The following is a 14,005-nucleotide window of genomic DNA, read 5'->3' on the forward strand; positions in this document are numbered from 1 at the left end:
TGCCCAAAAAAAGAAAACCGGCAACTGATTGGACGAACGCGTCACGTGGGTCTGGCTGCTCCCAGATTTTACAACCGAGCATAATGGCGGCTTCGTTCGGAAAACAATCTAATATTTTACGAAGATAGTTCACCGAAACGTGTTTCTGAAAACATTTTAATAAATGATCATTTCAGATCGACAAAGGTCAGTTTAAAAGATTTTCGTCAGATTTTGAGAGGCGTTAGTCAGGCTCATCCTCTTCCGATTCAACATGTCAAATCGGCCCAAATGAAGGCCGATGGCTCCTCTGACTGACGACGGCACGGAACACGCCGAAAAGTCTCGAGTCACTGACCTCGCCAGACTGTCTGACAAAAAAACAACACAGACGGTTCACTTGAAACTTGTCTCGCCAGCCTCGCAGTGCATTCAAAGATATTGTAAAATACCCTTTTTCCATCTAGTGGTTGTTTTTGTTTTTTGTCGTTTGGTGAAATAAGTTATTGTTATAAATTATTGTTATTACATTTTTAATAAATCATTTAATTTTGACCATATGGCCTTAGCAATAAACAAGCTGTTCTTAAATGTCGCCGACTGCTCCTTTTTTCTTTTTTAAATATATACTTTTTTTTTTTTTTTATCTTTTTAAAAGTATCGGTTCAGGCACCAGTCGGGAAAAACCCAAACGATACCCAACCCTACTAGGGAGGTGTTCCAGGCACGTCCAGCTGGGAGGACCCAGGACTAGATGGAGGGATTATATCTCCTACCTGGCTTGGGAATACCTCGGGATCCCCCAGTCAGAGCCGGTTAATGTGGCTCGGGAAAGGGAAGTTTGGGGTCCCCTGCTGGAGCTGCTGCCCCCATGACCCGACCCCGGATAAGCGGACGAAGATGGATGGATGGAAGCATTATCAGCATATTGGCAAACTTAAAGCATTGTAAAGCCTTTATGAATGAAGACTCCTCCAACTGTGAAAATGTAAAATGGTAAGCCAATCTCTGTTGCCTTGCAACTAAACAGTTGAGGATAAGCAGTTGAAGATGAGTGACGATGAGGTAAGCAAATCTATCTGTAATGTAATACGTAATGTCAGTATGACTGAGGAGTTGTTGATTGAACATATTTTTTTAACTTGTTTTCTTAATATCAGTTAACTCAATTGGCATTTTCAAAACTCATAACGACATAGTTCACTCACATTTTTCAGGCAGCAGGTAAACTTGTGTTTTTAAGTTTAACCTTCTTTTTAATATTGATATTGAATTGACTTAAGGTAAACAGTTGTTTCAATTTCAACTACTTTAATCACTGTTTAGTGGTTTCATCAATGTGTCGGAAAAATGTTGTGAGGTACAATATTTCCCTCTGGAAAGTAGTGGAGTAGAAGTACAAAGTAGCACGAAATGGGAATACTCCACTATATTAAAATTGTACATAAGTACAGTACTAATGAATACAATAATGTTTCTGTTGAAAAAAAAAGCAATTTATAAACCACTCGTGCAATTTTGAAAAGATGCAAAAGCTTTATTTACAACAGTTTAATGCATTTTGAAGGAATCAAAACAGTATAATTACAATATTTTCAGTGTACAATAACAGTATAAACAAAAAAAGACAACATGTTGCTACAGTTGTACTGGGTCATTTGGAGTCATTCAGATTAGTTTGTTTCCATTTCTGCACAAACAGGCTCCAAGAGATGCATTTCTGTACAGCATTTGCAGCGAAGCACAACACACCACAGTGTCTCTGGGTTCCCCATATTTTATGTTTTATCTTTTTAATAATTCCAATAAAAACAAAAACAAAAAACTTAAGTATACATGTTTATTTGACTGTTAATAGATCATTGATATTGAGTGATTTTTCTGTTGTTATTATCCTAAAAGCTCAAACACACATATAAAACCCTGAATGTCACACAACCGTTTCTGAACTGTAACACCTTCAATGATAAGCGGTGAATCAACTCATCACTAGGTTTCCATATCAGTTTCAGAAGACGATAATTCATCTTTCGGTTTCCTTCCTGCCATGCTCTCCTCTCACACTCCAGCTGTAATACAGTACTTCAAAATGAGGTCTTAGGTTTCACATGGCACAATATCAGAAATCAAAATGCAGTCACAGCGGAGGAAAAGCAAAGTGGATAACTTTGGCACACAGGAAGATGAGCCTGAGACATGTGCATTTCCAGGAAGACAGGATTAGGATGAGGAAGAAACAGAAAAAAAGTCTTGATTCAGTGTGGTGTGTAAAAACAAATGTCAACAAGCTACAGTAACAGAAAAGACAGCCTCATTGTTTGAAAATGAAACTTTGTGACTGAACCACTAATTTAACACTATTAAAACATGAGATTAAACAGATGTGAGAGTTGCTGAAATGAGAGTTTAAGGATGATGACAGCCAGGATCACACTTTATCTGATTTGCATTCGTGTTGACACAGTTGTGCAAACATCAGCATGACTCAAAAACAGACTCAGATGAAATCAAGTGTATTACAACCAACTTCTGTTGCTGCTCTGAATTGCTGTCGAATAACCTCACAGGGAGCGAGCAACAGTGAACTAATTTGTTTTAGAAGATTAAATCCAACACATGTAACACACATAACAACACATTATCTGCAATGCTGTTAACACTCACTTGAAACAGACAAACTTCCCTTAAAGATTAAAGCTTTAAATATGAGTGCGGTCATTATTATATTCTGATCTCAGTCAAACAGCTTTTCTGACACTGATTGAACAAACTTGGCAAAGCCACACAGATTTATCCTTAATCGGAAGTGTTTTGAAATAGTATGTTTTGGTTTTAAAAGGAAGAAGGCTTCAATGATGACAATTAACTGATTGGTTTGGCAATGGCGTTTAAACTTTCGCAAGCTATTCGGCTGTTTATAGTTGTTCTGGTTCAGTTTTAATCAGTTTTAAGTGGTAACATGCATTTTAGTAAGCCAAGACCTAAAACATACAAAAGGAATAGCCTACTTTTGCTGGTTCCTCACATGACAACCTAAACAATATGTTTTAATAAGCCTAAATATTTCAAAGATAAGAATATCTGAAGACTGCATAAACACTGTTTGATATGTTACTGTTGGCTAACTAGTCAGTGACAAACCCCTCTTTGACTCTGCATGATTCCGTGTTTGGTTATCGTCCAAAAATCTCTCTCTGAGTGTTTAATGACCTGGCAGGCATGATGAGACTTGGCCAGGTCTGAATCACCAAAACCAATACTTGCCAACTACTTTCAGTCTTTGCTGTTAATGTTAAATCCAGAGGCTGAAACAAAGAACAGTGACAGACCACTCACTGTATTGTAGGAAATTGCTTTACATATTAAAACAATGCAAACAGAACAATAGTAAACAAGACCGCAGGAAATGACACTGTTTAATGATAAATGATTGACATGATTCCATTATTTATTTTGATCATTATCTTGCTCTTGAGTTCCACTCACTAACTGGGCAGCTTAGTAACATATTAGTTACAAATCATAGTATTGTAAGAATGCTGAAGCATTCTGCTCCTGCTGTTGTGCAAACTCTTTGTTTTAATGTTGAAAACAATCAGACCAAAGACCAAAGAGGGAATGGATTTACAGGATGACTGTAGAAAATATAAAGTAGTATGCTTTATGTTAATTATAGTCATCCTGTAAATCCATGTATACAACTGTATTTGGTGATAAAAATGATTATAAAAATGCTTGGTTATCTTATGTTAGATTTTAAATCAATAGGGAGGAAGTCACGTGTCTTCACCATTCAAACTAGCTCTAGGGGTTACAGAAACACTGTTTTTTTCAGTACAGAGGGAGGATGGTATCATTTGGTACAATTGGTACAGTATCATCTTACTAGTATCAATGCTTGAGGTTTTGTTTGTGTAAAACTGCTCAATGCGGAGGTTAAAATATGTCTGGGCAGGTTCAGTAAATTGTAAAATTTTAAAGTGGTCATGAAATACATGGATAAAATATTAATTTTGCAATTCCAAGATAAGAAATGTCTATAGATGTTTAGAAAACTAGTGGAAATTTCGAAGAAATGCGTTCTCATTTTATTAATTTTTTTAAAGCTGCAGGATTGGTGCATCGATTGAAAGTACCTTTGAAGAGATAATAATCCTGATTACAGATTACCTGATTACATATTAGCCAACTGGTGGGAGGAGCTACTGTTACTTAAACTTGACCCAGGGTATTGAAATATGACACACAAAACAAAATGGACACTTTGCTCATGAATGCAAACAAACACAGTATTAAACTGTATTCGGACAGGATTGATTTCTTTAGGGACAGTTGGGTAATTGAATTAATTGTTTGCTCTCGTCAGTCCAGAGAGAGTAGTTTCCCCTACCACGTGTTGGTACAAACAGTACAAAATCCTTGTATCTGTGAGCAACGATCTGCTTTTCCTGATGATGACTTTCCCTCAAAATATTCCAGTCTTTTACAATCCAAATGCTGTACTGCCACCCAGAATAAGGTGTTTTGTTGCTGAGGACAACAGCAACTTTTTTATTACCCACCTCACCTCTCCATGAAATAGTAATCACGTCATGACATTTGATGATCTCCTACATCGATTCCAGTGTCATTTAGTACTCAAATTATCAGGATAAAATTCATTTCTGTGGCTGGAAACCTTGGTGTACAGTGGACTCTTATTAACTTACTATGTAGACATAAGCAGACATGTAACTCATGGTAACAAAGTGTTAAATTACACAGTAGTTTAGATGAAAATGGTGGATAAAAATGATTACTTTGGACCAGTTGGTTCCCACACAAATCAGTCTGCTGCATGTTGGATCGTGACAAGACAGGAGTGCAAGATCATTTCTCCCTGCCTGAAACCATCAGAGGGAAAAGATGGGGGTAAATGTGCAGACTGGTCCCACATTTAACAATCCTGGGTCTGCAGAGTTGATCACGCGAGGAATTCATAATCTCTGTACAATAAAAACACCTTAAAAGAAGCTAAAAAAGTAAATAGGAAACTGTACAAGGCACATTTGAATTTCCACAGGCGTCATTTTGCACAGAGGCATATTTAGGTGACATGACCACCTCTGCGCTGGAAAGAAGTGCAAATTCCCGGCTCTTTGGTAGCATTGCAAAGGCTCAGAGACCGTGAAGGAGCAGAGGTGAAAAAACACAAATCCAGGCATTTCAGAGCTCCTCAATCGAAATTAAGATAAACAGAGTCCAAAGTCTGCTTCCACCACTGGAAAAAAAAAATCAGGTCCCCAAAAAACAAGGATTCAATACAGATACATTATTACGCTACTTCTGCTGGGTTTTCCAAAGGCTAAACCTGAGAGTTGTCCTGGCTGTTTGTACTGCCTTGCAAGTAGATTATTCGTCCAATCAGGAGGATCAGAAGGCCCACGCAGAGCAGCACAGTGGGCTCCTGGTGGATGTGTGGCAGCGGGTTCGGATGGATCACAACCCGTCTATGTCTGCCTGCCACCCCCTGGAATGAAAAGAGGACAGAGAGAATATTGGATGTTACAGTTTCAGCAGAAAGGTAAAGACAATCATCTTTATGAGCTACAGTAGTTTAAATTGATCGTTCGCTAAATCGCACCCCACTTAGTTACTGTGCTACAACTGTCAAACTTTCCACTCTCGCACGACATACTGTAAGTACTTTACAGTGACAACGTTTTGAAACAACACAAATAAGACAAACGCAGCTTCTTGTTTCTAGCCTGCAATGAATCAACGGTTGCTGGCTGAAATGACAACTGTCGCTAGCAGTTTTTATCATCGGTAGCTAGGCAGCTTAATAAGCCAACGCTGAAAGCGTCAATGACATCATTGGCTAACTTTTTAATTTTTCAAACAGTCAGCATCCTGTTGATGATCTATGTAGAAGACATGCAAATAAAGAAACTGCTGTTTGTGTATTGTATTTATTTATTTTTTTTAAAGATTACTTTTATTGACAGGACACCACAGAGATGTAATGACATGTAGCAAAGGGCCACAGGTCGGAATTAAACCCGCAGCTGCTGCATTAAGGACTAAGCCTTTGTACATGGGGGTGCATGCTCAACCAGGTGAGCTACCCAGGCAACCCAGTAGTGGTTAATGGTTTAAAAAATGACATTATTGTAAGTTGAACATTTAATGAAAACAAAGTGTGAAAACAGCATGTCCAGTTCATGAAGTTATATGTCCAACTGAATCATTTGCATTGGCTTTTGCTTAGTGTGCTCTCATTTCACAAAATGTTTGTGTTGAGCGTGTTGCGATGTGCATCAAATGTTCAGGTGAACACCTTGGAATCCCGTGATGATTTCAAATCCAAGAGACACATAGGCATACTGTATGTTTACATCCACAGGAAGAAAGTTAGAACAGTTCTCTACATCCTGCCACAATCCCCTCTACTCTGTCCGTCTACAGGTGTGATTTCCTTACATCAGTGTGTGTATGAATGCATATGTGCAATGTGTGTTTATGGGTTTGAATTTGTCTGAAGGCTTCCAATCTTTCTGATTTGTTTTATTTTTTTGTCCAGTTACATGTACATACATAAGTCTAACCCTTAACTGTCCACTTTGCATTTCCCATAATGCAACTATCAAATTCAGATCCCAGATCCAAAAATTTAGAGTCTCAAGCAAGAAAACCCTGAATACGTCATAAGTTTTTATTAGGCCTCTAATAGTCCGTTGACACTGGAGGCTTCAACTGTCTTTCCTGTCCCTTGCTATTTTGAACATCTCTCTGCTGTCATTCTGACACACTTGGCACACTGTGGACTGAAACAGGTGTTTCGCTTCAGCAGCAGCAGCAGCAGCTTCTCACAAATAAGGGATCTGCCTGGTCGACCTTTAGCCGGGAATCTTCCTCCTTAAACAAGCACTCTCCAGAAACAACTAGGTTCCTGTTGCTGAAGAAAGGTAGGTAGGGATCTCCACAATGAATTACTTGAAGTATCTGGTAACTTCGCTTACACCAACACACACCTCTATAGTAGGGGAACTTGGAATATGTTGCTGATATTTTGAGGCCTTGCACGAGTTACTTAACATAATTGCCCTATTAGCTCTAGTTGAAACCATTTCGAAGTAAAACTTAATTTAGTAAACTAAATTAATGAACTTATGGTAAAAGCACAAAACAGCTCTTAGCAGCCGACAGTAGGCTGTGGTTGCACTACGCAGCGCTCAGGTATGAAATCTTGGAGGTGTCTGAATGTGAAGCAGAGTTGTGGTTAGAAAATTCACCCTAAGCTATTATTGCTCTAATAAATAAAGGTTTAAAAAGGAAACCTTGCACTCTAACTGAAGCATTTACAAGAATAATTACGGCATTTACAAGAGTAGGAATCAGTTTTTCCACTGGAAGATAGATGTCCTGTTTTGGCATGAAGCCCGTTAAATACAGCCCAGCCGGATGGACTTTACAAAACCATCCAGACATCGACTGGCCCAGAATAAACCTTCTGCCCCAGGGCAAGACTGTGCTCTGAAAAACAAGATCTTAACGGACAAGAGCAAGAGAGAAATTTCAAAGCTGTGTGGTTTGATCCGAAAAGCGAGCCAAAACCCACAGAAACCCCTAATGCCAGAGGAGGAAACAGGTGAGGGGAAGAGTAGTTAACCCTGTGTTGAATCAGTCTGCTTCTAATTCTGCTTCTGACTGTGACCAAGTCAAACAAACTATCAGAGGTGACCAAAGAGCTGCCGGAATACTGATTTAAACAAGACGTGACCCCAATTTCCTGTACAGAACCAATTTAACAAGCCTGATAGATTCATGGAATCAATTGTAGAAGACGCATCCAAAGAAACAACCTGAATACAACCAATCACATTTATTTTGAATCTCCCTGAGATAGAAGCACAGTTCTTTTCTACTTCAACTACAAACTTCAAACTAAATGGAGGAAAAGCTGACCGTTGTGATCAATGGCCTCCCGATTCTCTGTAATATAAATGAAAAACGACGTGAAACACGGAATTGAATTGAAACACTTTGTCATAAGCCGGGGTAGTGTCAACAGGAGAGAATAACTTAATCAGATCTGAGTATGTAAATTGTGTGCTCAAGCCCATATGTTTAAACAGGAGGTACATCGCAATCATTATTATTCCCAGACATGTTGGTAAATACCAGGCTATTTTTGCTGGAAACCATTTTCTTACCATAGGTTGTTGGCTACACCAATCATGAGAATATTTATTAGCTGCACTATCTGTCGGACATTGGGTCTTTCCACCACTCAGAGTGTGAAATATTTTAACAACTTATTGGATGGATTGCTATGAACTTTGGTTCAGACATTCATGGTCCTCAGAGGATGAACTGTAATAACTTTGGTGATCCCTTTTCTTTTCATCTAGCGGCATCATGAGGTTAACATTTTAATGTGTCCAATACTTTGTTTTGTTTTGTGCTTTTCCGCAAATGTTAGCATGCTATCAAACTAAACTAAAATGGTTAACATAGTGAACAGTACACCTGCTAAACATCAGCATGTTAGCATTTAGTTCAAAGCATTGCTGTGCCTAAGTGCAGCTTTACAGAGACGCTGGTGTAGCTGTAAACTCTTAGTCTCATTTTAATTAAATTTAATTAAATTAAAGAAGAAAACTGGACTGCTTAAATTTTTCTGGAAAAAAAGGCACAAGTCTCCATAAACACATCTGGAAAAACACTTTATTCTGACATGACAAGGGGTACATCTTTCTTCTTTTATGGGATTTTTTCCCCCAGTAGTCACCACATTATGAACTTTCTAACTTTAAATCAACATACATTGAGACAGCAGTGGAGGAAGGGCAGCACTTACTACACTGCAGCTAAATCTGAGCCTTGATTTCCCCAAATGACATCAAGGAACTGTTGTGTTTGGCAGAGCAAACTCTCCAAACATGAATTTTTTTGAAAATTTGCTTTCACCTCCACAACATGGACTTTTGACATCGTAAATCAAGACCAGTGTGGGTGTAGAAACTAAAGGGAACAGTCATTAGGTCAGCCCATCTTTTCATTTGGCACCACACAACCTCAAAAGTTTGTCGTTCGACAACACATATTAGAGCTTCACCTTTGAATATAAAGTTGCAGTGGATTTTCAACTGAAGAGCAACTTTTGTAAAAGCAGTAAAAGGTTGATTTATTTTCCCAGGTTACACCCTTTCTGGCCTTTAAATATGCAAATATACTTTTTTGTTATACATTACATTAGAGACTGGTCTCTCCTCAACGCAGCTTTGGAAGACAGACTCAGGCTTTGTGGTTTTCAAATTGGCAGAGTTTCTATGCTCGTTCCTCACCTCACAAACTGCTGCAATGATTTAACTTTCAAGATGGTCTGCAGTTTTCAGAGTGAGGGACCACGTTGTCAGATTTAGTCTCAAGGCATAAAGTTACTTAAAAGCTTGTTTCACTAGTATATGTTCAGTTTATCTCTATTGATGTCATACCTGACTATAGAAATAAGAAAGTGGATAGTCAGCTGTTTCAGAAATTGTTAAACAACTGTATATGGTTTAACTCTTCAGATTACATTAATCTGTGTTGACCCCAAATGCTAAATGCCGTCTGTAAATGTCCTCCCACATTACAGTATATTTTGCTCTGTAGTCACGGTAGGCACTTATTATATTATACATATGCTACAGCTAATGAAAGTGCAGGAGAAGCTGTCAATGACAACATAACAGGAGGATGTGGTATACCTGGGAGGAGCTGAGACTTGATGTATGTGGTTTTAAAACAGATGACGCATTTACATTCAACATCTGTATACAATGTGTCTTAAACCACCTCTGGATCAGATGATGAGTAATCAGATCACTGCCCTACTTCATTCAGTGCATGTCAAGTGCATTCACACCTGGCTTCATTTATATTAATCATTATCAGATGTCTGATACTGGAAGGTGCAGGCTCAGAGTTTCTTCAAAGGATTCAAAAGAATAGTTTGACATTTTGGCAAAGGTGCTTATTTGCTGTATTAGATGAGAAGACTGGTATCACTCTCATGTCTGTGTATTAAGTAAAAAGCTAGTGCCAGAAGGCTATTAGCTTAGCTCAGGATAAAGACTGGATGCAGGGGGAAATGGCTACCCTGGCTCTCTCCAAAGTAAAAAAAATAATATATATATAGCTACCAGCACCTCCAAATTAAATTAACATGTATCTTGCTTGTTTAATCCAAACACAAACAGTAAGGTTACAAAGGTTACAGTAAATCAAGTGTTCTGGGAATACAAATAATTACCTATGATTAAAAACACCATGTAGACAATAGGGCTAGTCTGTTATTTGGGTAATTGGTCACATTTCAGAGTCAGGATGAGAGGTTTGATTTCAACTGCAATCAGAAGCAGATGTACTCCTCAGCTGACAAACTGCAGGCTGAGAGTCTGACCCAAAGCCAAAACCAGTTTCACCAAACAATCTTGATATTCAACCTTATACCTCAGGATTACCGAAGTAATACATGCATATAGACAGACAGACAGACACACACACACACGCAGGCAGGCACGCACGCACACACACACACACACACACACACACACACACACACACACACACACACACACTGGCAATCCTCTTTATAGTTTCCTCATTTTTAACTCTTACCTCAAACAACCCCTTCCATTATCTGAGAATAGAAAACCTGCTGCCACAAATTGTTTTCCAGGCTTTTAACAAGTAGTTCAACTGACAAAACACACACACACACACACACACACACACACACACACACACACACAAATATATATGCACAAAAAAGTAAAAAGCAAAACATCCACAACTCAAGAGAGAAAACCAAGCGGGCAAGCCAGTCAACTTACTCTATAATCGATCAACCAGAAAATCCACCAGACAGACAGTAAGTCAACCAATGAAGCAACCACACATTCATTCAGCCAACCAATCAAACAAGATGATATACAAACTCATGTGCACAATATCTGAAGATCTACTTTAAAGGATACTGCTGATTACGATTCCATGTTTCATCCCAATTACTACAGATCTTGTTTTGTTTAATTACATTTCCAACATCCCACAATGTTTTATATTTAACTACTTTTTTCTGCATCTCAGGCAGCCATCAGTTTCTATTCAGGTTCCAAACAGAAGGTCTATGAATCCATCACAATGAAAATGATGTCGCCTTATATTACTGTTGCATTTTAATGAAAGTGCAGACACATTTTAAAAGTCTTCTTGGGTGATGAGTTCAAATGTTGATGGGAAGCTCCAACATCAGAGATTTGCATACATGCCCTACAGTAGCAAATCATGTTGTGAATCAAAGCCAGAGGACAAACGAGTGAATTTGGCAGCTTTGCACATTTAGCTAGGTTCAAAGGCAAGGATGCATGAACTTCCCACCAGCTCTTGAATGCCCCATCATTAAAGACTTTAATCAGAAAAGTTATTACGGTGAGAAACTAATCAGTGACTTTAGCAGCATGAGACGATGAGAAAAAAATACAAGTCAACTTGATGTTCACTGTGATGATCTATCTCAGGTTTTACGTGTCTGCAAGTTAATTTGTATTGAAATGAATGGAAAATGGCTACCTGGAAGGAAGGAAAACTAAAACTTGGAATGTTTTGCAAAATGGATGGCAATAATTGTCAAACATATGTGATTGGTAGAAAGGGCTAAAACACAGTATTCAATTGGGACACTCGTTCAGAAAACCTAGAGGATCAATGTACAAAATCAGATAAATGATAGGATAGAAAACTTGATGTGAAATGCATGACTCTATACATCATTTCCATATTTCTTTTTTAGGTTAAGAAACTGTTAATTCTGCCTTTGGACACATCTCTGATGCAGAAGATTTTAAATATCTCATCTCATTCTTGCTCTTCTTCTTGTCTGTTTTTTTTCCACTGTGGAAACATTGAGTCAGCCTGTTCCAAAAAGCTCATGTGATTTTGTTTGGTCACCACAACTTACTATGCTGCCGCTCAAAAATAGCTCTTTAAACAAGGCTACACTTACACAAGCACAAGCACACGCACATGCACACGCACACGCACACGCACACGCACACACACACACACACACACACACACACACACACACACACACTAAGGTGACCAGATTTCTGAGACAAAATCCGGGGACATTTTCAGCTCAGAAGCGTAAATACCTCCAAAAAGGTAATGTTTTTATCTTTGTAAAACTTAAAACGGGGACACTACCCCAGGGAGGGTCACTACACCCTAGAGCTACACTGGGGCACAAGCCCCCCTAGTCTATTTTAACGTTTAAATGTATCAATCTGGTGCACTTTGAAAAGAAATTCAGAGGTTAGACTTGATTATTCATATATCATCTATGGATGGAAATATTTGTGCTGTAGCCTGAACTATTTTGCACTTCAGAATTTTAGCCATGCACACACAGGTGGAATAGTTTTTTCTTCATATTTTTGCATTGATGTTACTAGGAAGCATACCAGTAGAAATATATATTCATATTTGTAAGTGGAATATATATATATATATATATATATATATATATATATATATATATATATATATATATATATATATATAAGTAAGTGGGATTGTCTGGAATCTGGCAATATAATAACCATTATGGTGGGATACAATGGCTAATAAAAGGATGTCAATTGTGCCGCTTGTATTTACGTTCATAAAAGTGTTCGTTTTGCCACTGACAGGCTCAGATTAATATCCTAAGTGTCTGACAACATTATGGAAAGGATTTCTAAGGAGGTCGATCTTTCTGTTAAAGAGTAAGATCCTTTTTTAAATATAAAAAGTCCGCGAAATTGCGTTCGCTAAACCCACCAGACTCCATGTAAATAAAATAATAACAGTAATTTTAGCATCGTAAAATGGGCATTCTAGAACATCTCTGAGCTCTGAGGCTCGCTCTAGCTGTCTTGAGCCTGTGAGTGTAGTGTAGGTGCACGACTATTTTATTCCAATTTCGGGTCTGTCAGTCACAGTGAAAACCGGGGACATTTCCAGGGACATCTCCAGTCGGGGACAGGTCACCAAAACCGGGGACTGTCCCCGGAAACCGGGGACGTCTGGTCACCCTAACACACACACAATGCAAACTGTGCAACTATGTAAACCTCCCCCAAACAGTATAATTTCTCTTGTTAGAGCATGGATAAAAAGTTTAAACACAAAATGCAGCTTTTCTCTGCTCTATGTTTGATTCTGGTACAAAATGTAACAGTTGATGTGTCCACCTGTGCCATAATCTGTCTTTACGCTCTGCTGAATGTCCACTCAAAATCATTGCACCTCCAATTTTTTACACTGCAATCTGAGCATCACGTTTTAAAATGCAAACAAGGTACGTGATGCATGAAAAGTGAGAGAAATCTCACCACCTCAGCAGGAAAATAATGTGGAGGACACACGCCTAGAGCAGGTTGTAGTCTGTAGCACTGAGACAACACAACAGAAAGTGTGTAGTTCAAGATCACTAATGCCATCAGTGTTTCAGGCTTTATAACACTGTGACTTAGAACGTTTCTGTGTATCTGGCCTTGCATACAGACCACATTTTATGAGTAAAGTAGAGCTCAGACGGTGCTCATTGGTATAATTTGTGCAATATGGAGTCATCAGAAAGCTCAGAAAATATCAGAAATAAATGTAGCAATGCTGAAATAAAACAGGACCAGCATTCAAACAATCCTTTAGCTAGCAGGTTATGAACAGGCAAACACCACAATAAATCAGTGTTTGGTCCTGCATTCCACTGATGGAAACAGCAATGCACTCTTAACACATGGTTAAACAAGGGTTAAAAATACTGTCTTTTTCCCGCTCTTTGTCTTTCACGCACACTTGAACACACACAAACAAAAACACAAGCAGCCAGCCAGTGACACCCGACTGGTCGACAATGTTCCTCAGAGTTATTTCTGTCTTCAGGACAAAGGGTTACCTCCTACTGAAAGAGTGTGTGTTGGAGTTTGTTTGAGTGTGTGTGAGTGTGTGT

At 38.5% G+C, this 14,005-nt stretch overlaps 1 protein-coding gene across 2 annotated transcripts in view; it reads right to left on the reverse strand.

The window, feature by feature from the left end:
- Positions 1-1,495: 1,495 nt before the first annotated feature.
- bcl2l11 (BCL2 like 11) overlaps positions 1,496-14,005 on the reverse strand; it is a 29,834-nt gene continuing 17,324 nt past the window's right edge. Inside the window, exon 4 of one of the 2 annotated variants that reach the window (XM_078273906.1) lies at positions 1,496-5,488. In XM_078273906.1, the coding sequence (XP_078130032.1) occupies positions 5,324-5,488 (165 nt within the window). In that variant the 3' untranslated portion in view covers positions 1,496-5,323. The remainder of the gene's footprint in view (positions 5,489-14,005) is intronic. The other variant, XM_078273908.1, reaches the window with a different exon arrangement.

The sequence above is a fragment of the Sander vitreus genome, chromosome 17, assembly GCF_031162955.1.
Source record: "Sander vitreus isolate 19-12246 chromosome 17, sanVit1, whole genome shotgun sequence".
Taxonomy (NCBI): Eukaryota; Metazoa; Chordata; class Actinopteri; order Perciformes; family Percidae; genus Sander; species Sander vitreus.